This window comes from Rhincodon typus, chromosome 21 (genome assembly GCF_021869965.1).
Source record: "Rhincodon typus isolate 14 chromosome 21, sRhiTyp1.1, whole genome shotgun sequence".
Lineage (NCBI taxonomy): Eukaryota > Metazoa > Chordata > Chondrichthyes > Orectolobiformes > Rhincodontidae > Rhincodon > Rhincodon typus.
Window position 1 is genome coordinate 33,002,971 of NC_063352.1, and position 25,693 is coordinate 33,028,663.

The 25,693-nt window shown below is 42.0% G+C and overlaps 1 protein-coding gene across 1 annotated transcript in view; it reads left to right on the forward strand.

Moving 5' to 3' along the window:
* Window positions 1–13,358: 13,358 nt before the first annotated feature.
* Window positions 13,359–25,693, forward strand: part of clcn7 (chloride channel 7) — a 68,304-nt gene continuing 55,969 nt past the window's right edge. Inside the window, exons 1-3 of the mRNA XM_048609381.1 lie at window positions 13,359–13,549; window positions 24,806–24,880; window positions 25,477–25,548. Coding sequence (XP_048465338.1) covers window positions 13,427–13,549; window positions 24,806–24,880; window positions 25,477–25,548 — 270 coding nt within the window. The 5' untranslated portion in view covers window positions 13,359–13,426. The remainder of the gene's footprint in view (window positions 13,550–24,805; window positions 24,881–25,476; window positions 25,549–25,693) is intronic.

The window sequence follows — 25,693 nt, forward strand, 5'->3', positions numbered from 1 at the left end:
CGTTACATTTCATAGAATTCCAACAGATTTGTGAAGTGTGATTTCCCCTTCATAAATCCATGCTGACTCTGTCTAATCCTGCCACTGCTTTCGAAATGCTCTGCTATAAAGTCCTTGATAATGGATTCAAGAATTTTCCCCACTACTGATGTCAGGCCTACTGGTATATAATCCCCTGTTTTCTCTCTACCTCCCTTTTTGAGTATTGGAGTGACATTAGCCACCCTCCAATCTGCAGGGACGGTTCCAGAGTCTATGGCATCCTGGAAGATGACCAATGCATCCACTATTTCTAGAGCTACTTCCTTAAGTACTCTGGGATGTAGACTATCAGGGCCTGGGGATTTATCAGCCTTCAATCCCATCAATTTTCTCAGCACCATTTCTGTACTAATATTGATCTCCCTCAATTCTTCCCTCTCACCAAATTTTGCTTTCTCCAACATTTCTGGTAACTGATTTGTGTCCTCTTTTGTGAAGTGAGAACTTTGGTGGTATGAACATACTTTGGTATGTATTCAGTTGCTCAGCCATTTTTTTGTCCCCTACTATACATTCCCTCGTTTCTGTCTTTAGGGGACCTACATTTGTCTTCACCAGTCTCTTTCTCTTCACTTAATTGTAGAAACTCTTAGTGTCGGTCTTTATGTTCCCTGCAAGCTTACATTTGTACTGTATTTTCCCCCTTCTTAGCCAATCCCTTGGTCCTTCTTTGCTGAATTCTAAACTGCTCCTAATGCTCAGACATATTTTTCTTGGCCAATCTGTATGCTTCTTCTTTGGATCAGAAACTGTCTCTAATTTCATTTATAAGCCATGGATTGGTCCTCTTACTCATTTTGTTTTTGTGCCAGGGTAGACAAACAGGAAGCTGGAAGAACACAGCAAGCCAGGCAGCATCTGGAGGAAAGGAGAAGTCTTAGTTCAGGTATTATCCTTCTTCAGGACTGGATGTGGGGGTAGGGGGAGCTGCAGATAAGGGGGGTGGCGCGGTGGAGGGGTGTAGCGGAATGGTGGTGTTGGGTGGACAGCAGTAGTAGGTACGACCTGCTTGGTCAATGGCAGGGATGAATCCGGTTGGCAGCTGGAAGGGAGGGTTGGTAGATGGAATGGAAGGGAGGAGGTGGGGCTGCAAAAGGAGCCAGAGGATGGGTGGGAAGGTTATTTGAAATTAGAGAACTCAATGTTGAGTCCTCTGGGCTGTAGGGTGCATAGGCGGAAGATAAGGTGTCGTTGCTCAAGTTTGCGTTCTGAATCACTGCAACAGTGGAAGAGGCTGAGGACGGACATATCAGAGGGGGAGTTGGGGTTGGGGAGTTGAAATGAAGTTAGGCTGGCTGTTACATGCCAGGCAAAGATGCTCAATGAAACGGTCACCTAGTGTACGTTTGGTCTCAAGAAAGCAGAGAAGACCACATTGGGGGCACCAGATGCAGTAGACTAGGTTGGAGGAGATACAGGTGAAGCTCTGTCTCACCTGGAAGGAGTGTTTAGGGCCTGGATGGAGGTGAGGGAGGTGTTGCATGTTTTACGGTTACAGGGGAAGGTACCGGGGTGGAGGGGGTCAGTGTTTCAAGTGGTTGGTGGGGAGTGTGGCATGAACTAAGGAGTGGTGAAAGGAATGGTCCTTGCGGAAAGTAGAGAGGGGTGGGGAGTGGAAGGTGTTCCAGGTGGTGGAGTCTAATTGGAGTTGGTGGAAGAGTTTGAGAATATGTTGGTTGCAGAGGCTGGTGGGGTGGAAAGTGAGGTCAAGGGGGACCCTATCTTTATTATGTTTTGAGGGGGGGAGTTGGTTAAGAGCTGTGGAGCGGGGAATGGAGGCGGTGCAGAGGACGGCTGTCTGGATGATAGAGGTGGGGGGGAAGAAAGAATGCTGTTTGAAATAGGAATACATCTGGGATGCTTGGGAGTGGAATGTTTCCTCATCAGAGCAGATGCGACGGAGATGGAGGAATTGGGAAAACAGGATGGAGTTTTTTCAAGATACAGGTTGGGAGGAGTTGTAGTCTAGGTAGCTGTGGGAGTCTGAGGGTTTATAGTAAATGTCAGTCCATAAACTGTCAACAGAAATGGAAATGGAGAGGTCAAGAAAGAGGAGGGAAGTGTCAGAGACAGACCAAGTGAATTTGAGGGTGGGTTGGAAGTTGTTAGCGCAGTCAATGAACTGGTCCAGTTCAGCCATGGTGCAGGAATGCAGCACCGATGCAGTCATTGATGTAACAGCGGAAGAGTTGTGGTACAGTACAGTGTATGCACTGAAGAGGGACTGTTTGACATAACCGACAAAGATGCAGGCATAGCTGGGGCCCATGTGGATTTGGAGAAAGTGGGAAGAATTTAAGGAAAAGTTAGTGAGAGTGAGGACAAGTTCGGCGAGGTGGAGGGGGTTATTGGTGGGGGGAGCTGGATGGGTCTGTTGGAGAGGAAAAAACTGAGGGCCTGTAGGCCGTCATTGTGGGGTGTGGACATGTATAGGGATTGCACGTGAATGTGCAGACGATGGGCTGGCTGGGATAGTTGGGCTTCTGAATCTTGGGAGCAGGTAGAACTGGGCAGTGTGGGGCTGGGGGACTATAAGGCTGGGGCGATGGAGGGGAGGTAACCAGAAGCGATGAGGTCACTGACAGTGTGGGAAACGGTGGCTTGATGGGCCATGGTGGGGGTATGGTTAAGGGGGAGGTAGGACATGGTGTCAGAGAGTTGGTATTCAGCCTCTGCAATATAGAGGTCCCTTTTCCAGACTACCACCGCCCCACCTTTGTCAGCAGGTTTGATAGTGAAATGGGGATTAGTGCAGAGAGAGTGGAGCGCTGCACGTTTGGACGGGGAGAGGTTGGAGTGGGTGAGGGGGTGGAGAAATCAAGGCGGTCAATGACGCGTTGGCAGTTAGCAATGAAGAGGTCCAGGGCAGCTAAGAGGCCGACAAGGTGTGTCCAAAAGGAGGAGGAAGGTTGGAAGCAGGAGAAGGGGTCTCTGGAGATGTTTGGGAGTGTTTATTGAAGAAGGAGGCAGGGAGGCAGAGGCGGCGGAAGAAGAGATCCATGTTGTGGTGGGCACAGAATTCATTGAGGTATGGGCAGAGAAGAATGAACGTGAGCCCTTTACTGAGGACAGACTGTCCGGCCTCAGAGAGTTGGGGGTCGGGGGAATGGTGAATATGCAGCAAGGTTCTCGGGTGGGGTTTTGGGGTTGTCTCGAGGAGCCTGAAGGAGGGGAGGGGGAATGGCGATAGCATGGGATGGGTGAAGGTTGGATGTGGTGGCATTGGGTGGGGTGGGGGGAGTAGTTGTGGGAAGGAAAGGAGAGTCAGAGGGTAGTGGTCTGGGGAGTGGGATAGAGGATTGGATGGGGGGAGGGGTGTGGGAGAGATAAGGTAGGGAGGAGGGATGCCGTTTCCAGTTCCGGTCCGGCACCCGAGTCTTGGCAACCATTGACCGGAACCCACAGGAACTCACCTTTTATGCCAGACAGGAATAAACAGTGGTTGCTGTTCTCCCATGCATTCCTCGAATGTTTGCCATTGCCTATCCACTGTCATCCCTTTAAGTAACTCTTCCCAATCTATCAAGGCCAACTCATGCCTCATATCTTTATAGTTTCCATTAAGATTCAGCACCCTAGTCTCTGAATCAACCACCTCACTCTCCATCTTGATAACATGATAAAAAAATTCTATGCTTGCTCATCCCCAAGGGCTCTTGCGCAGCTAGATTGACAACAATTCCCTTCTCATTACACAGTACCCAGACTAAGATGGCCTGCTCTCTAGTTGGCTCCTTCACATATTGGTCAAGGAAACCATTCTGTACATACTCCAGGAATTCCTCCTCTACGGCATTGTGGCTAATTTGATTTGCCCAATCTACGTGCAGATTAAAATCACCATGATACCAATATTCCCTTATCACATGTATCTCTAATTTCCTGTTTAATGCCATTCCCAACATGGCCACTACAGTTTGGGGGTCTCTATATGACACCCACAAATGTTTTCTGCCCCTTGGTATTTCTCAACTCTACCCATTCAGACTCCACATTGTCAGACCTAATATTGTGTTAATATTCCTCTTTAATCAGCAATGCCACTCCACCTTTTCCTTTTTGCCTGTCCTTCCTAAATACTGAATACCCCGGGGCAGTCATTTCCCATCCCCGGGCACCCTGCAGCCACGTTTCTGTAATCCCAATTATGTCATACCCGTTTACATCTATCTGCATGATTAGTTCATGCATTAAGGTACAAAGCCTTTAAGCTTGTCTTTTTGACATTGTTTGTCTCGCTGTTATTTTTCTCATTAGCCCTGTTTGAATTTTGTCCTTGGTTTCTCTGCCTATCGCATTTCTTGTTCCCTTTTCTACCTTCTGTTTTTGTCCTTGCTTCCTCTTTCTCTGACTCCTTGCATAGGTTCCCATCCCCCGGCATATTAGTTTAAAGCCTCCCCAGCTGCTGTAGCAAACAGCCCCCGCCCAGGACATCAGTCCCAGTCCTGCCCAGGTGTAACCCATCCAATTTATACAGGTCCCACCTCCCCCAGAACTGGTTCCAATGCCCAGGAATCTGAAACCCTCCCCCGACACCATCTATTCAGCCATATGTTCATCTGATATATCCTGTCATTTCTACTCTGACTAGCATGCGGCACCAGTAGTAATCCTGAGATAACTACCTTTGAGGTCCGATTCCTCAACTTCCTTCCTAGTTCCCTATACTCTGTTTTTAGGACCTCATCCCTTTTTTTCACCTATGTTGTTTGTACCGATATGTACCACTGGCTGTTCACCCTCCCCCTCCAGAATGTCCTGTACCCACTCCGAGTCATCCTTGACCCCAGCACCAGGGAGGCAACATAGTATCCTGGAGTCTTGTTTGCGGCCACAGAAACACCTGTCTCTTCCCCGTACAATTGAGTCCCCTACAAGTACTACTCTGGCGCACTTTTTACCCCTCCCCTCTGCAGCAGAACCAGCCGTGGTACAATGAGCTGCTTCTACTGCTTTCCCCTGAGAGGTCATTCCCCCCAACAGTATCCAAAACAGCATATCTGTCTTGCAGGGGAATGGCCACAGGAGATTCTGCACTATCCTGCCTATCTCTCTTGCTCTGTTTGGTGATCACCCATTCCCTTCACGCCTGCAGAGTCTGAGCCTGCGGTGGGACCCCCTCTCTATATGTGCTATCCACGATACTCTCTGCCTCACGGATGCTTCACAGTGTCCCCAGCCGCCGCTCCAGCCCTGAAACTCGAGCTTCCAGGAGCTGTCGCAGGAGATACTTCCTGCGCACATACTGACCTGGGGGACTGGAATTTTCCCTGGCCTGGCACATGGAGCAAGAGGAACAAGCCGAGACTTTGAACTCTCCTGCCATGGTTCATATGAGATTAAATCAAATCCTGTTATCTGTGGCCCTTCATTCCTGGTCCTTGTACTACTCTTACGGATTAGAAGCCAAAAAAATAGCATTATGAATGATAGAAGTTGTAAGGACTTATTTGCCTGACCCAGTATTCACCGATTAGCTCTCTCCCTCATAGTCACCTGCAGCAAGACAAGACCACTCACTTTTCCTTGCTTATGGTCCTCACAGTAACTTTTTTTTGGATGATGGAGGAGGGAAACACTGAACTTGACAACACTCCCTCCACAAACTACTGTTTGGTTGTGATGACAACGCTGTTGCAAATCTTCACCCTAACCACCAATCAGCATCTTCACAGCACTCTGCTGGATGCTTGTCTTCACTTGAACTCAGGGGGTGTCTTACTGAGGTCCTCCTTCTGGTAGTGGTGACTGTGCCAATGTGAATCTTCACCCTGAACACCAATCAGCATCTTCACAGCCCTCTGGAGCAGCTTCCAAGTGTATAGATAGAAGAGCAAATGAAGCAGTGATCTGGGACCACCCTTCTCATCATAAAAGAGAAAGCCTTATCAATTTATGAAGATCTAACAAAACAAGCCAAAAATTCTGCAGATGTGCCTGCCTTTAGTGTTAGCAGTGCCTGGTTTGCTGGCTTTAAGAACCATTATGCTTTTCATAACGTAAAGTTACATGGCAAAGCTACTAGTGCAAATGAGGAGCATGTGAAGGCATTTTCTCCCATAGTAAAAAAATTAATTGATGAAGAAGGCTAAAACTTAGATAAAATTTTCAGTTTGGATGAGACAGCTTTATACTGGAAGCGAATGCCATCAAGAACCTCCATTTCTCTGAATGAAGCACACACTCCAGGCTTTAAGGTGGCGAAGAATCTCATGACAGTGCTCCTGGGTGCCAATGCCAGTGAAGACTTAAAGCTTAAGCCTGTGGTGATGTACCACTCTGCCAACCCGTGAGCCTTGAAAGGTTATCTTAAGTCTATTCAAGGCATCTATTTTAGGTCAAGCAAAAGAGGTTGGATGACTGGACAAATTATTTGACATTATTATTGATGTTTTCAAAGATGTTTTCAGGAAATATTGCAGGAAAAAAATATGGATTTCAAGATTCTCCTCATCCTGGATAATGCGCCAAGCCATCCTCAGACCATTGGTAGGCTTTTTGAAAACATCAATATGCTATTTCTACCCCCAAACACAACCTCTCTCCTTCAACCCATGGGCCAGGGTGCAATTATTTAAGGCGCACATTTAAGAGGCTGATTTCAGGCACTGAGGGGGATAGGGACAGTGTTATGTCCTTTAAACAGGATGGCAACTTCAATTTGTCCTGTCAGAAGGGCATAAAAGATTTTATAGAAAAATTCAAAGAAGTAGTACTGTAAACCAATTTCACTAAAACAGATTATCTAGCCACTCATTTTTGTTCATGGAATCTTGCTGTGTGCAAAATGACTTCCATTTTTTCATTTACTATAATAGTAACTATATTAATTAACTGTGAAGCACTTTAGGACATCTTGAGATTATAAACAACGCTGTTTAATTGCACATTTTTAATCTTCTAATTTTGAAATAATAGCTTTGTAATAATTACAGTTCAGTGGTCAAAAGTCTCAAACCTTTTTCCAGGGCCCTCTGAAAGCACTGTTATATCCAGCAAGCAACCTCAAACCTCAAAGTATTGACCTCTAACAATAATAGTGTGCTGACAATTTTAAAGAATTTGTCATAAAGATTGTTGTCTTGTGATTATTTATGTGCATCATATGATGTATGCTTCACGAGGCTGGATGAATAGACTTCTCCAAATGGGCATTTTAAAGAAACTTATTCATCTTTCCAGACATTCTCAGAATTGGATTTGCTCTACATGGTTATGTTTTGGTCCCGAAAGGTTAAACAGTGTTAATTAATCGTAGCTAAAGTTCATACCTTTCATAATGTGTAATAAAATGAGTATAAATTTTCAGATCTCTTCTACATTTATGCATTTGGCAAAGAATGTTTCACATATTCTAATTTTATATAATATAGTATCACAGTGTAATCTGTTGTTTTAACTTTACATAGGTGTATTTTTAAATGTCTTCATACCTGTATTGTGCAGAACACTTTGTCATGGGAGGAAAGACAAGCAATCTGTTTCCAATCTTCATTACCAGATTTGCATATTTTATTGAAGCCCAGGTTTCATTTTAAAGTCCATTACTGGATTTTTAAAGCAACTGTTTTGAAATGTATACACCTCTAAATGCCCTGAGCCGAATTTGAAAATATTCAGATTCAGATTCAGCAAGTAATTGTGGTCATTTTTTTTGGAATCTTTATAGACATAACTTTAAACATTAATGGCATATATCTGATGAATAAATGTTAAAGTTATGTAATTGACTGAAAAGAAATGTACCACTGATTACTAACTTCAACCGTTTGTTATGATCCTTGTCAAATATTTTAAGCAACTTTACCAAACAACTCAAAAAATGAAGAAATCACCAACAAGGTTTCACTTTTTATAACTATAGCGATTGTAACGAGGTCAGCCAGCTGGACCTCATAGGATATGAGTTCCCTGATTGGGCTGTTGATCTGGTCCAATCAGAGAGACCTGGCTGACATATAAGGATGAATAGCAGGGATATTAAGGCCCTAAATGTCTAACTTATGGAGAGGGAGTGCTAATGTTTATGTTAAAGGCTATGCATTTGCAAATAAAGGGTGATTAGTAATGGGATGCTGGCCTCTGAAGAGTTATTTTGGTAACTTTTCTTTTGAATGGATCCAAACCAACATAAATGAAACATGAATTCTTCTTCTTAGACAGGCCTTCAGGACCAGGGCTGACATATTTCCATTCCAGAATTGTGAGGCCTGAAGTGTCTAAACAGTCCAATGCTGGATCCATGCAGTTCTGAAGAAGGGTTACTGGACTTGAAATGTTAACTTTGTTTTCTCTTGATGGATGCTGCCAGACCTGCTGAGTTTCTCCAGCAATTGCTATTTTTATTTGCTGCATCTGTACACTGTGACACAGTGGAGCAGGTTGTGTTAAATGAGGTGGTGGGTGAGATGCTCAGGCTTTCATGCATTATTTTCACTGCTTATGCTTGGCCACTGCCTGGGCCTGTCAGTGATACTCAATCTGGATGTGAAATGTTGTGTCACTGTAGTCTTACCAGACCATAGGGATGCTCTCTCATGAGAGAGACCGATGACTGGTGGTGCTTTTATGTGAGGGCCACCATATGTCAGGTGGGGGAAGAGGTTGAGAAGGAGAGTCCTTTATGGTAACCTCATACCAGTGATGGGAATTGAACCCACACTGTTGGTGTCTCACTGCTTTGCAAACCAACCATCCAGCCAACTGAGCTAAACTGACCCCAGGATATGAAATAATTAACTCAAATGGAAAGGTAAGTTTCACTTTGTGTTTCACAGGTATGATTGTAATCAGAAAGGCTCATGAATTCTGCATTGGGTTACAACTGCTGGTATAGATTTCCAGAGATAACACACTGTGGAGCTGGAGGAACACAGCAGGTCAGGCAGCATCAGAGGAGCAGGAAGATTGAAAGTGGTGGATAGGGTGCCAGTCAAGTGGGCTGGTTTGTCCTGGATGGTATAAAATATTTTGCGTATTGTAAGAGTGGCACACACCTAGGCAACTGGAGAGTATTACATCATACACTTGACCTGTGTCTTGGAGATAATGGACAGGTTTTGGGGAGTCAGGAGTTGCTGCACGGTATTTAATCCCTGACCAGCTCTTGTAGGAACAGAAATTATATGGCCAGTCCAGTTCAGGTTCTGATTAATGGTAACCCGTTGTGATATTGACAATGGGGAAATTCTGTGATGGAAACTCCATTGAATGTCAATAGGAAATGGTTAGATTCTCTGTTGTTATAGATGGTCATTGCTCAGCACTTGTGAGGTGCAACTAAAACCATAAGATGTAGGAGCAGAAGTAGGCCAGTCAAGTCAAGTTGCCTAAGAATCTTTAATGTTTCAATAAGGTTGGCTCTCGTTCTTCTTAACTCCAATGAGTGGAGACCCATCTTACTCAATTGTGGCTCATAAGACCATCCCTCTTACCCAGGATCAACTGAGTGAAAATTCCCTGGACTGCTTCCAACATCTTTCCTTAGATAATGGGACCAAACTGGTTGATTTCCTCACTCCTTCCCAGACATTTTTACCAGGCACCTTGGTCTTTTTCCATCGAAGGGCCTGGTGACCCGAGTGTCTGCCACTTGGTGACCCAGTACCCGCCCAGTGGAATCCACCAAGTGACCCCCCTGCCAGTGATCCTGGGTGTTGTGACTGTGGGGAAGAGAGCTAGCAGGTGGGACAGATCCCTCCACCACACTCAAAGTGGGGCAGGGGAAGTGGGCCGAGGACGATAGCCCAGATGAGGGTGAGGACTTGGTGGTGGGTGCTGGGAATGACACGGAGTCAACCTCCAGCGGCCTGATAGATTCCCTAGTGCCCCCCATCCCCCTCCACTGAGCTCCACCTCATCCTCACCTTAGTTCTGGGATTCATTCTGTTGGTTCCGGGCCGGATGCAGAAAGAAGCAGGGGGCTTCTCCTTCCTGAGGCTGTGGTGGGATGTGGAAAAGAATCATATTCGGGTCTTCTGTCAGGAGTACGCGAGGAAGTCAACAAAGAAGCAGAAATCCAGGATCGAAGAGACGCTTGACCTGGAGTTACATCTCAGTCAGCCTATGGTGGATGTAGCAGTTGGGAAGTGAGTACGTGAGATAATGGATCCAGTTCCCCGAGGACCTGGACTGCAGCCCTCCCTCCTTCTTCTTGCTGGAAAAAAGGCACGGTCCGTCAGCAGCTACTTGTGCATCTGGGCCTGGACCACAGCCTATTACACAGCTCTGTTCTCACTGGATCAATCCAGCAAGGATACTCGCACAGTTCTGAGGGAAAATCTACTGCAGGTCAGTCCAGGGGATGCCAGCATGCTTGATGCTCCCATCGCTTTAGAGGAGCTGGTAGGTGCCCTCATTCGTCTCTTGAGGGGAAAGGCCCCACTGATGGATGAGCTGACTGTGGAGTTCTTCCGGGACATCCTGGGGAGCAACTACACCTGCAGGAATTATTGCTGCTGGAGAGCTGCTACTTTCATGGCATAGAGTGGTTTTTGTCATGGTAGAAGAAGCTAACAGCATCTCCATGAGGAAGGAAGCTGCAAGACCCACTTATGTGAGACCCTTTATAGGGCAAGAACATTACACATGGACTCAGACCTGTGAGGTCCCTAATTGCTGGCATTGGCTCCCTGTGTGCTCTATAACCCTCTGCCCTAGACATTGCTGATCACTTCATTTGACAGAAACACTTTTTCACACAGAGACCAGGGAAGGAATAGAGATGTTTGACCAAATGGGCAATGTTGGCAATAGGACCCATTGCCCTATAAACACCTTGTTCATCTTGCTTCCATATGCTACAATAGGCTCTCAACATAGAAACTGATTCATAGTACATCCTGTAGGCATCATGGGAGCAGAATTACATTTGAATCCACACAGAGACTCAAACAAACAGTGGCGCACAAACAATAGCATTTTTCCGGTGTCTCCTCATCTAAATGTGATACCTCTTCTGCAGTGCAATGTCACCTGTGACACCAAAGTGCCCTCAAGAGGTTTCATTTTCTCTCATTCCCACTACATCTCAGTGTTGCCCCGGGTTTCGCTATTGAGGTGGAGAGATCCTGTTCAGCAGTGGAGCACGTTGGCTTTGGGGGTTTGGTCAGGTGAGGTGACCTCAGAGGCATTTGTGTCAGAATTGTCCACACCTGGTGAGGATCTTCTTGCCAGAGGCTAGTGAACCCTTCTCGGCTTGAACTTCTAAGGCTTGGAGGGGGGCAAGCATGTTGGAGGTGCAGGGATGCCTCTGGAACATCCTGAGGCGAGACGTCTAACCAGCCCATGTGTGTTTTCTCCTTCAGCTGGGTGTCTCCTGGCACCCCACCCCCTGTGCCTTTGTGAGGAAGGGCCACCCGGAGTGAGCACGAGGTTACCTGTTGCACTGATGCCATGTCTTCATTCCTGAGGACCTTTGGCTAGGGCAATGGAGTGCAGGTGAGAGCACATTTTCAGCATAAACTAAGAGTGCAGGACCCAGGTTGCTATGGCAGCCAGACGATCACATGCTTAATACAGCTGGGTCCTCATTGCATAGCTGCACTCCTGCAGCCTCTGGGCTATGAGGCATTGCCTTACACATGCCTGTCTGCTGCTCCTATGCCCTCCTCCATCCCCCACCCCCAATGCATTTAAACCAAGTACCTGATTGTGCACACCACAGGGTCCTCTCCTGCCTGGGGCTAAACAGTTGCCTGGTCTCTGGCAGTCCTTCAAATGACAGCAGTTAGGGGCATGTCTTCCTCAGGCAGCTGCACAGATGTCACAAGTTCTCACCAGATTGTGCTTTCAAATGTTCGAATTGTGATGTTGCCGATGAGGTGTCAGAATCTGAGCCTCACCAATGCTTCCTCTGAGCTCTCCTCCTCAGAGGTTGAGGAGGTGCCTTCTGGCAGAGCAGCACGTTTCTCCATGGGGGCTGTGGACATTGCACTGGTACCTGTGAGACTCAGGGAGGGATCAATGGTTAGAAGTGGCGTACAATGAATAATACACACAGTGGGGTTAATGTGTGTGTTGCAATGAAATGAAGAAAGATACTTACTTGACTGGCAAGACATGAGTATTTTACCATTCCTGCAGGAGCCGATCCCGGTTTTCTCTTGTGAGGGACAGGATTTTCTCCTCATAGGAGGTGAGGAACCTGATGTTGGCATTCGTCCACTCATTCTGGCCCTTTCCACCCTGTAAGGGTCTGTATTCTCCTGGAATGAGAGAAGTGGGGAGGTGGAATTGAATGAGATGAAAGAAGATGGCACAGCTGTTAGTGCAGGTGCAGGTGGTCAAAAGGCGGAGGTGTCCCAGGCAAGTGAGTAGGTCATGCAAAGGCCTGTGAAGTAACAGACAGAAGAGTGAAGCATTTACCCTGATGGAGCATAGAACGCTATTGACCTTCTTGAGCATTTCAGAAAGGCTGTCTTTCAACAAGCAGGGCAACTTCAGAATGCCAGTGTTTGGGTCCACAGCAGGCATTTAAAGATGGCATGGACAACAGGAATGTCTGTCTTTTGGCACATATTCAGTGTATGGTGGTTCTCCATGAAATGGTGAATGCTAGAATAGGACTAGGATTAGGCAAGAGGGGCACCTTACAGGCAGGGAGGTCATAAAGTTGTAGAGTCATATAGCACGGAAACAGCCCCTTTGGTCCAACCAGTGCATGCCAAACCTATTCCTAAACCAAACTAGTCCCACATGCCTGCACTTGGCCCACATCCCTTCAAACCTTACCTATTCATGTACTTATCCAATTGTCTTTTAAACATTGTAATCGTACCCACATCCACCACTTCCTCTGGCATTTAGAGACCTCACAGGGAGAGACCCTCTGTGAAACCTGATGAAAGTAACATTTAGCCAAAAAAATATAAAATTCAGCCCATACTTCAGAGAGGAAGATGTCCCAGGTTGAAATTAGGTGAGAAATAAATTAAAATGCTTATGTACAAAAGAAAATAGGCCAGTAACAATAGTTGTTGATGCATTAGCTGCCCCTTCTACTCTTCAGCATTTTTCTGATTTGTTTCCAGTTAATGCTTCATTGTATTCCCTTAATTTTGCCTTCTCTGAGAAACAGTTTCAAAGTCTTTCTGTGTTCTGGATTATGTGTCAACACCTAAAATATCAAAGGACTTATTAAATTCGTTGAAATTGTAAAGAAAAGAAAAAAAAACTATCTTCCAGCAGTTTATGTTTTTAATCTCATCCAGTCTGCGCAATGGTATAGCACCCGAATGAATGAGGGTAAGGGTTTGGGGGGAAATGACATGGAACTGTTTTGAGTTGAAAAGTGAAATGCAACGGGCGGAGTGCACTAATCCCGCGGACTCGCCGTAGTGAGGTCACGGGACTGGTCTCTTGGCAACAACACGGGACTGGTAAGATGGCGAATGTGGCCAACAAAGTTTCCTGGTCCAGTAAAGATGATGAGGCTCGGCCCGGAGAGAATACTCCGTTATTGAACGGTTCCCCCAGCGCTTCTCAGAGCCCGGGACTGGCCCGACAGGTAAGTCCCCGCCAGGTGGTTGGCTCCTGGCCGCTTCCAGCCGGTGAATGTTTGTAGCTAACACACGGCGCCTGTCATCTCCCAGCGGCTGATGTTTATGGAACCCTCTGTGCTGCTTCAGGGCTCGCTTGTTTTGGAATTAGTAGTAAAAACAAGTAAGGAAAGATTTGGAGATTCCTTACCATTGTTTTCCCTCATTGGGGTCGATCAGTTTGTGTTTAAACAGGCGTTTGATAATAAACAAGAAGTCAATTTCGGTGATAGATTTGAAATGATGATACTTTGAAATTGGTGCTACTGGATTAATCGAATCTTTTTTTCAAAGATTTGGATGATATTTAAAGCTGGGAAGTTCGCTTTTTTATTTAAAAAAAAGGTATTTTGCTCTTCTGATATGTTAAGTTTTATAAATGATGACCTGTAATTTGAAAGGTCAATCAGGTGCTGTCATCACTCCATTCTATGCAAAATTGTAATCTAATCTCTGGATTCTGCTATTCTTTGTTAATCTTGGCAATCTTTGAATTTAGATCCAATTTCATGATATGGTAACTGTGAGTGTTATTTGAGTAGTTTGAAAAATGCTATTTCTGATCAGATTCCAACTTTGAAATCACCTGGATAATTTTGATTGTTTTGTACTGTCATGTCACAAGTCATTATATGGATGTTGTAGATGTTATGATGTCGGAAGGCTCAATTCAGAATATTTTCATGCAGTACTTGATCAGCACAAACTTTCATTTTTATTTATTTCTGGGGTATGAATGTCACTGGCCAGGCATGTATTTATTGTACATCCCTAATTGTCCAGAGGGCACTTGAGATTCAACTGCATTGCTGTGGGTCTGTAGTCACATGTAGGCCAGACCAGGTAAGGATAGCAGATTTCCTTCCCAAAAGGACGTCAGTGAACCAGATGAGCTTTCCTGACAATCGGCAATGGTTTCATGGTCATCATTAGAACCCTTCCAGATTCTTTATTAAATTCAAATTCCACCATTTGATTTGAAGCTGGGTCCCTGCCTGTCTGGATTAATAGTCTATTAATAATACCACTACTAGTGACCATTGTTTCCTCTGTCTATGAGCAAAGCATTTTTATATTTGTGTATTCAAATTCCCAGAGTATTTGGAAGAGTTGAATTTGTTGCAAGATAAAAGAATGAAGAGCTGTACATCATGATGTCTAGTTGCAGGCAGCTTTGGGTGGTGTCTGGCTGCAAGACTGGTTCAGAACAGTACAGATGAAACGCTTTCCTTTCACTGAAGAAAGCGTTTGCATTAATTGGTGGCATAGTGGATAGTGAACAGGGTTATCCAAGAGTAAAATGTGATCTTGATCAACTGGGCCAGTGGGCTGAGGAATAGCATTTGGAGTTTAATGCAGATAAATGTGAGGTGTTGCATTTTGCTAAGACAAACCAGAGCAGGACATACACAGTTAATGATAGAGCCCTGGGAGTGTTGTTGAACAGAGACCAAGAGATGCAGGTACATAGTTCCTTGAAAGTGGCATCACAGGTAGATAGGATGGTGAAGAAGGCTTTTGGCATGCTTGTCTTCGTTGGTCAGAGCATTGAGTACAGGAGTTGGGACATCATGTTACAGCTATATGAGTCATTAATGAGGTCACATTTGGAGTACTGTGTACCATTCTGGTCACCCTGCGATAGGAAGGATGTTATTAAACTGAAAATGGTGCAGAAAAATTTACAAGGATGTTACTGAGAGCAGAAGGTTTGAGTTATAAGGAGAAGCTGGGTAGGATGGGAATTTTTTTTTTTCCTGGAGGTGGCTGAGGGTCGACCTAAAAGGGGTTTATAAAATCATGAGGGACATAGAAAAAGTGAATGGCTAAGGCCTTTTCACCAGGGTAGGGGAGTCCAAATCTAGATTTAAGGTGAGAGGGGAAAAATTTAAAAGGGACGCAAGGGTCAACTTTTTCTCATGGAGAGTGGTATGTATGTGGAACAACTGCCAGAAGAAGTGGTAGAGGCAAGTATAATTACAACATTTAAAAGACATTTGGATTAGTACGTGGATAGGAAAGATTTAGAGGGATATGGGCCAATAGTTCAGTTTAGGAAACCTGGTCAGTGTGGACGAATTGGGCTGTTGTGGAGTTGCATGCTGTGCCACTTAATGTGGACATTGACTAGAACCAAATGGCATTCCTGGAGAGACTTGCAAGTTTGGACATTGAGCTCTTGCTGACTGCCCGTTCTGTTTGTTCTTCCTCATTTGGAGAGAGGAGGTCTGACAGTAACAAAAGGATGCAATATGATATAGAGAAATCTGAAATAAGGGTTGGGGTAGCTCATGTTTATTCTTGTGTCAAGGTTTTGAGTCAGACTTTTCTTGGTAACCTATTGCATATTATAGTAGATAGGAGGCTTCTGGAATGAAAATACAGCTTCAAGGCTAGTTTAGACCCCAAAAAACAAAATACAGTTTGTGATACTTGATATGTACCCCACAATAGGCCGATGAATTAGAGGTTAATGAGCAAGAAAACAAACAATACTATGATGAAAAGTAATTAATATATTACATGATTGTCAGATTAACAAAGGAATAGTCATGATGGTGGAGGTTGATGCAAAGATATCAGATTCACATGTAATAAAAACATGATAAACTGAGAAGAGCAGATAAAATCTTCAATTTAAAAACAACTGCATTTTACACAAAAATACAAGTCCAATCATATGCTAATAAAGGAAGAAAATGTGAGTTATTGCTAAGCACCCACAAGTCTTTGTGTATTCTGATGGATTTGCTAACTTGATTATGAAGCTACCTTCCCTTTTCCCAATTGCTGATTCTCACAATATTGCAAATGCCTCATTCTAAGGAAAATAGAAGGTTAGTTAAGACTTAGGGTTAGTAAACTTCGTACTAAAAGCAAAGGGTGACATTGTGTTAGTGAACAGATGAGGTACTGCTTTTGAGATTTGTGTTGAGCTGTATTGGAAAGTATAGGAAAGCAAACATTGAGATGTAAAGGCAGATCAACTGAAATTTACTTGTTCTTGACTTAGTTCTGCTAATCTTGTTTATTGAGCTTGATTTGCATTTTTCAACCTGGATTTTGGGTACCATTGGGGTCAAGTGTATATGGCTCTGCTACTTTACAGTAAGAGAGCCCGAGTGAGAGAGAATCACTATGGAGTGAGATCTCTGCAGTATTTATTTTGTAATTTAAAATTGGAACATACGTAATTTGGTATGAATAGATCAGTTTTTAAGATTGCACATAACTGCATTAAAGTAAATAGGAACGTTAATACTTCAAGCACAATGTAGATGATGCTTAATATCCAACCAGTAAAAATGATTTTTAAAAAATGTAGGCGTTAAGTTCAATGTGAGAATAGTGTTCTCTGATTCTATTACTTCAGTAGAATATAGAGTCCAACAGCACAGAAACAAATCCATCAGTCCATGCCAAACAATCCCAAACTAAACTAGTCCTACCTGCCTGCTCCTGGCCCATATCCCTCCAAACCTTTCTTATTCATGTATCCATCCAAATGTCTTTTATATGTTGTAATTGTACCAAATCCATCGCTTGCTGAGGAAGTTCATTCCACACACGAACCATCCTCTATGTAAAAAAGACACTAGGGACTTTTTTTTTAAAAACATCTCTCTCCTCTCATTTTAAAAATATAACCTAGTCTTTGAAATATTTTTAAAAAGAAAAAATTGTCTGGATGGTATGATGATGAAAACATAGGGGTTTAAAAAAAACACAGACCTCCCACAAAAATAAATGGAAGTTGGGGCAAATGATCAAAAAGGAGAGAAACTGGGTTGTTTCGCATGGGTGAAGAAGCATAAACTGATTGTTAAAGAAAAATACTGAAATAATAAATAAAGAACAAGAGAAATACTCAATAAGACCAAAAATATAAGAGAGGAGGAGGGTGTGTTGTAAGAGTTGGCCGAGTTTCGGGCCTCTCATCAACTGATGGCCTGGTTTGGGCATGTGCACTGTGCGCTGGTCACCCCACCTCCCCCTTGCGGCTGCCATTTTCTCAGCCCCGCAGACTGGTGGCCCTTTTGTCTTAGTCAGCTTCTCCTTGTAGGGAAAAAATCAAAGGTAAAAAAGACATGCGCTTTCCCTTTTGTGGATATTGAAGTATTTCTTGGATAAAAATATGTGAACTTCACATAAAAATGCAAGTCGTTCATTGGCCAATGAAGGAAGAAAAAAATGAGCTTCAATTCACATGAAGAGCCAGTTATGATCTGAACGTGGAGAATCAACCCTGCTACTGTGGGAAGAAAGAATGTAAATACTGAACATGGTACCATGGATATTGCCAAATAGCTCTGGTGTTCGTAGGAGGAATCTAGTTTCAGTTAACAACATAATTTGGACTTTTTGACTAGCCTGTAAATGTTTATTCCTATTACCACTCTGACTCAGATCATGACCTGTGTATTTAGCACAAGTGAAGTCCAACATGGAATCTTCCAAGTTAAAATCAGCCACTCACTGCTCTTACAAAGGTTGAACCCCTCCTTACCTGCCCCATCAGAACCCATTAGCAAAATCCCTTCATAAAGTGTGAACTTCTCTGTTTTTCCCTCATCACTGTTAGAAACCCCATAAATAATTGATAAAGATAGAAAAAGCTTGAAATACTCAGCACAGCAGGCAGCATCTGTGAAGAGAAACTGAGTTGATGTTTTGGATTGATGACCTTTCATCAGAAGGACCTTGACATGAAATGTCAACTCTGTTTCTGTCCATGGTGTTATGCTATTGAGGTAAATTGTAAACAAGAGAACAGATTGACCAAATAATCTTCAAATGAAGAAGTGTCCAAAAAAAATTACTTCATGTAATTTTTATTCCAGTATGTACCAATGCAGAATAAACATGAATTAACAGGCAAATGATACATCAGATGAAAAGGCAAATTTCACTTCAAATAGGTATCATAATGAAGATTCTTCTTAACTAACCAGTATTAACGATACTCCTTGCAGCCATGTGACATTATATATCTACATAGCTATAGAGTCGTAGAGTCATAGACCCTTCGGTCCAACCAGTCCATGCCAAGCATAATCCTAAAATCAATTCGTCCCACCCGCCTGCTCCTAGCCCCTATCCCTCCAAACCTTTCTTATTCATGTATTCATCCAAATGTCCTTTAAACATTGTAATTGTACCCACATCCACCACTTGTTCAGGAGATTCATTCCACATGTGAGCCAGCTTCAGTGTTTTTAAAAAAAAAAAATTGCCTCATGCCTTTTATGAATCTCTCTCCTCTCACCGTAAAAATGTGCACCCTAGTTTTGAAATTCCCCGTTTTAGGGAAAAGACAACTACCATCAATTCTATCTTTCATTTATTTTATAAACTTTTATCAGGTAACATCTCAACATTCTACGCTCCAGTGAAAGAAGTCCCAGCCCATCCAACCTTTCTTTATATCTCAAACCTTCCATAACCAGCAACATCCTGGTAACTCTTTTCTGAACCCTCTCCAGCTTGATAATTTCCTTCCTATAACTGGGCAACCAGAACTGTACACAGTATTCCAGAAGAGGCCTCACCAATGTCCGGTACAACCTCCACATAACATCCCAACTTTTATACCCAAAGGACTGAGCAATGAAGGCAATGTAGCAAATGCCCTTTCAAACATCCTGTCTATATGTGATGCAAACTTTAAAGAATTATAGACCTGCACCCCTAGGTCCCTCTGTTCTACAACACTACCCAAAGCCCTACCATTAATTGTTCCACAATTGTTCCATTCTTCATGCTGAATAGTTTGGGAGCCCTATACGACAACTACAAGTTTAGCAGCTATGGTTGTCATGAATAGATCACACTTCTAGAAACTCTCACTCTTACGGATCACAACAGTTCTAATGGTGTAGCTTTCCCGAGTTCCTTTTTTCAATAGACCAAGCAACAATATTATGGTTATTATTTGGTCAGTCTTGAAAAACCCTCAGTTATTTTGTGCCTGCAATTATTCTTGCAAATTTCCAGGTTTTAGACCTTTTGAACCCTCTCTCTACGCCTCCAAGATGTCACCTGCATGTGTGGCCTGATCATCTGCCTCAGCTTTCATGTCTGTCAGCTTGCTACACAGCTTTTGTATTTTACGTCTGGTACTGCATCTCAATCAAAGGTAGCCAGGTCAAGTGGACCAGTGTTTCTTATGATTCGAGAAAATTTACAATTGATTCTTTTAGAACTGATGTAGGTTATGTCCTGTTCAAATATTCTACAAGATTCCAGAGATGTTTTAAAGACTTACACATTTTCCTTGCTGTGTTGTTTTCGCATTAGTACCATATAAAGACCTGTTGAAGGTTAACAGGTTCTTTGGTGGTCTGGGTAATAACTATCACTAAGCAACTGACCTGGCCCTGAAGGAAATAGTGGAATATTGTTAAATTTCTTACTTCACGATTTAGATTTTTTTCAAAACTTAATTGTAATTTTTTGGTTGTTAATGATGTTCACTGAGTAATCTTTAAATGGATTGGCTACATATAAAGCTTGATGCTGGAAGTCTCCACTTAAGAACACTGCAATCATTTGTACATCGGGAGAGGTAATGTTCTTGCCACAGATATCTGGATTCTGTCAGCTAGAACTTTTTCATGTTTGCTGGGTCATCAGAGAATTCTCTTGCTTCACCATTGACTGCAAACCCTGGGTCATTATATTGATGAGGTGCAATGAAATGAAATGTGCGTGGAGCATGAACATCACCATAGGTCCTTTTCTGGAACAAATATTTCTGAGCTGTAAATTCTGTCTGGTGAGTTAGCTCAACTTGGATCAATTAGCGGTATCCCAGGTAACTAATTCTAATAATTGGAGTCTTGTGACTTTGGGCAAGTGGTAATCAGCTCGTATAACAATTGTACTCTAAATCTGTTAAACATGTTCTGACAGTACTGGAGTTCTTATAAATGTTATTTGATTACCACGGTCCAGAGAACCATCTTTGAATGGTAATTATGATGTTTTAGTGGCCTGAGTATTTTATATTAGCAGCTTAGAATATTGTTTCCTCTCTTCAATCAACCTATTCTCTTTCCATACTGTCAGTTCTCTTGGTTCCTAGGACCAGATTATAAAAACAGATGATTCCTGTTTAGTTTAAAAAAAAGTAGATAATCACAGTTCTATATATTGTGCCAGATGTTCCCAAGATGTTTTGCTGTATTATTCTTGAAAAATCTCTTTTTTTTTGTCTTAACACCTATTTGTAGATACTTTCATAGCCAATTTATCTCTATAGTCTTTTACTTTTAATCAGTTTATATCCCATGATGACCAATTGTTATTGACAAGCAGAATTAAATATCACTGTCAGATCAGAAATGATCATGCAACTTTTAAGGGCCGGAGAGGGGGTGCAGGTAGAAACCTAGACCATTTCTTAAGTTCGATTAAAATGTGGAGCTGGAGAAGCACAGCAGGTCAGACAGCATCAGAGGAGCGGAAAGTTGACGTTTGGGGTCTGGACCCTTCATCAGGGCTGATGAAGAGTCCAGACCCGAAGTGTCAACTTTCCTGCTCCTCCGATCCTGTCTGACCTGCTGTGCATCTCCAGCTCCACATTTTATCGATTCTGACTTCCAGCATCTGCAATCCTTATATCTCCATTTCTCAAGTTGTTTGAATTGCCACCAGTTGCCCTAACTAGGCAATTTTGTGTAGGAAGGCTAATACTCTAACTTAGTAGAATATTACTGCAGCTCTCCGAAGGGCTTGGATGCATTGTAAAGTGTGTGTCATTTTGATTACTTATAAATTGACATCTGACATTTACAGACTAAAACCTTAAGTTGCAGAAAAATCTGATGAAATTTTAGAGAACTAACAACAGAACTTGTGCCTGCTTGAGAATGATTGTTAACATGGGGAAATGAAACCAAGTTGCCAAATCAGTGTTAGGTCTGTTTTTTCCGTTACTACTTGGCATTTTCCTTGTGTGAGCTTTTCCTGTTCTATTCCAACATCATGGCATTTTGTGTATTCTTTTATCGTCTTATTGACTTTTCATTCTTTCACCAATAATGTTCTGTCTTCTAAGGTGGTTGCAGGGTTATTGAATGCATTAATTCTCTCTGAACTTGCTTTGTTTACTCCACCCCTACAGGAATGCTAATTTTTCAGTTCTGATGAAGGGTTAAAGCCAACTGTTTGACATATGTTTGTCTTTTAAAAATTGTTGAGCAATTTAGCAATTTCTAGTATCAAACAATTTTTAAAATCTTTGTATAACTGAACTTCATGTGAGTGATTAGTCCATTAAAGATATGTGGCTACAGTTGGTAAATAATTCAAAATTTAACCTTGTGTTTTTGAGGAAGCAGATATTTCTGTCCAGTTACAGTTAAACCACTGCTATTGAGGTCTCATGGCTTGTGGAGTTTAGAGGAAGTGTGCAAATCTGTGGCCAGAATATTGTTGAAGAACAAAACGGGACAAACTAAATGCATTAAACTCCTTCTGTAACTTTCTAAATTTATTTAGAAGCACAGGTGGTATAGTTGAGGTCAGACTAGTGGCTAATTAATTTTCATTTGCAGTCGGGACGCTTTTCTCATTTCACAAATACATTTCTGAAGTTGTAGATTGACTTAGTTACTGATGACTTTGCTCAATTTCATTTTGGAGTTAAAACTTTGAAGTTTTCATTGAGAAGAAATTGTCGGCAATCATTTGTTAATGAATATGATTGCCTGCCAAGAGGTATTTTTAGTTGTAAAATGAGTTTCTCTTAGTCAATTTTGAGTCTGCAGAAAAGTCTTGGTTAAAGGATATACTTAAAAAAAAAAGGACGGCTTTACTGAAACAGCCTGATCTAGCTTTGTTAAATGCCTGAGAAAAGAATATTCTTAAGATACAAACACAATTTTGAGACAATGGAATGTAAATTTGAAGAGCAAATAACAGTCAGTTCTAGTCCTCAGCTGAGTACCTGATGGGATGCATTTCCAAGTTTTGTTTGAAGCAAGAAATTGCAAAACAAGTTCCTGTTTGCAAAATTGTTGGCTGATTGTGGTAAATGTTCATTTCAGAATGGTGTGCAGGAGCCGAACTACATTTGATGTTGATGACTGTGGACAAGGAATTGCTTTAAAAAAAAAGGCCTGGTCCAAATCTTTATCTAAAGGGTTTAGTTGAATATGTAGATCTACGGGTATTTTAATCACCCTGTTCAGTGATGTTATTTACACGCCTCTAAAGAAGGTGGGACTTGAACCTTGGCCTCCTGGCTTAGAGGTGGGACCCCTATGTTTGGACACCATGGAGTAGATGAATAAACAAACTTCCCCACATTAAGCACATAGCCAAGACAAAGGAGCAGCTGGATTGCATTTTTAGGATTCATCCTGCACTTTGGAATAAATTGAATCCTTGGAGTAATTGGAAGAGCTTTTTAATTTACTCAAATGTTTTGATACAATGTATTCTGATTTCATTTTTAATTTTTGCTTTTATGTTGACAGGTTTAGTTTGATAGACAGTTCTAGTTTGGGAGGCTGTGATGTAGTGATAACTTCACTCGACTAGTAATCCAGCATAGCAGACTAATGTTCTGTGGACATGGGTTCAAATCCCACCATCGCAGATGATTAAATTTGAATTCAATAAAAAGCTACACTTCTTAAAAAAAAAAAAAAAAAAAAAATTCTAATGATGACCATGTAGCCAGCGTCAATTGTTATAAATACCCATTTGGCTTACTAATATCCTTTTTAAGGCAGGATAACTGCCATCTTACCTGGCCTACATGTGACTCCAGGCCCACAGCAATTGGTTGACTCTTAACGTCATAAAAGATGTTCAATAACTGCTGGCCCAGCCAGTGACACCACGTCCTGTGAATGAGAAAGTAAAAAGGTATCTGAGCATTTTGGAAGTAGTAACATGAATCTCTTGGTGCCGCAAATAGTTGCAAAAGTTTCTTGTATGTTTTACTCATCATACTTAGCAAGGTTCTGTTGTTACGGGAGTAGGTAGACCTCTTATTGTCTTCCCACTTCCACGCTGTGTCACTAGTTCTTACTTATCCTTATTTTCTAATCAACTTGTTCAGAGATGCTGTCTCTTACTTCTGGAACTGGACAGGACTTGGGTCTCCTGGTCCAGAGGTAGGGCCACTGTGCCAGCAGAGCCCTCCCGTGTCAGTCATTGTGATAATGATGATAGAAAATTCACATGGAGCATATTTATAACTTTCAGGATTAAATTGGGTTGAGTTTAGCAGTGATGTTTTCCACATCTGAATAATCTATTGACATTTTGATTTTTGCAAATAGTGGATTGTTGTGTATCACAGAGCACCTGTAGGTGGAGAAGGGGAATATTACACTGAATATGGTGAAACATTTATGCATGTGTATTATGGGCAAAATCATAAATCTTTCAAGAGGGAAAGAAAACTAAACTTTGTTACCCAAAGATGAGTTACTCTGAAACAGTGTAAGCTTTTGATTGGAATTCATAATTTGAAATCTGATTAGCCAACATTTAGAGACTAATGTGATAGGAACCAGCATGTGTCATTCAACTCCTTGAACTTATTCCTCCATTCTGTTAAATCATGGCTAATTTGTGTATCAACTTTCACTTCATGTCAGTTATCCCTCTATTTTCTTTGTGTGTATTGAATCTAATTTAATAAGTGGTATCTTTTTAATGTTTTCTGCACGGCCATTTATGCATGAAAAGTGCATAACTTTTTAAACATTTCCATGGTGTCTCCACACTCACTCAGCTGAAGGGAACATTGATCCATCCTTTGATACCTTCAACTAATTCTAAATGTATCATTCTCAATTTTGAAAGTTTCCGAAATCCCAGCATTGGCAGCCCAAAGGAAAATATTCCAGATTTTCACCACCTTTTTGTGTGAAAGTGCAAGCACTAATTTTGAAATTGTACCCTTTTATTCAGGATCTCTATCTAGTTTTGTCCCACCTCTGATCGGAGCAAATAGCTTCTTTATATCTATGGTTATTGGAACAAGTATCTATTCAGGAAAGACTTCTCTATAGATGGCGAATGTTGCATATCATAAGAGCTAAAAAAATGAATTGTACATTTCTAGAGACGCAAGTTTGAATTTGCATCAAAATCTCTGCTTTTCTTTGACTTTTATTTTGCAAATGTCTTCTGTTATTATGTTATTTCATTTTGTGTTCAAAACATACATGTAAACGTGATGTAGATTTTTTTTGATGTTACAGCTTTCCCAAAACAACTTTTTCCGTATCGACAGGCTGACCACTGTCAATCTAGATGATGATACTGTACAGGACCAGGTAATTACTTTACTTTATAAACATTTTATGTCCACCTAAGTCCCATTGTAACTTTACATACATGTAGTGGATAACATTTATAGTACCTTTTTTTTATTTCTTCATTCCCTAAAATGGAATTAAGGGATTTCATGATTATTAGTCTTTTTTCCTATTAACTTTTTATTTTAAAAAATTCAGACTGGCTTCTATTTAGGTGGTAAACAACCTGCATAATATCGCTCTGTGAGACTCCTTTGTTACCAATGGTGATCACTAGATGTTGGAGGCTGATAAGGCTCTGTGACTGGTAATTGAAGAGTGAAAATTGTGGGAAATGAGCTTGGCTAAGTTCCCTTTAGTTGCATGAAATTGGTGTGTTCTGCACATTTAGAGATGGTCTGTTTGTCGAACTGAGCTGGCTACTGAAAGTGATGGTGGGGAGGAACACGTTCCTGAGTAACTTCCTGCAACCTCCTTCCCAATGTTGCTGAAAAATTAGTTAAGGGCTGTCTAGATTAAAGCATGTTCTGTCGTCTTTTTTTTAATGTAGTTGTTAAGTTTTGAAGTGCAAAAGTTGTGTGCTATGTACTCAAACATGTGCTTTTCTTTCTTAGGATGGCGATCCATCTACTTATGTTTTTAAGGAAATTACACATAACGAAAATCTTCTTTCACTTAACTATGAGGTAATTGGCACTATTAGTATATGTAAAAGCCATCGAGTGTACGCTTTGTCATGGAACTAATTAGAATATCAATTCAGTGATCGAAACGTTTATTCCTATTTGTATTTCCACACTGCAGGAATAAAATCAAGTCGATCGGAAAAAT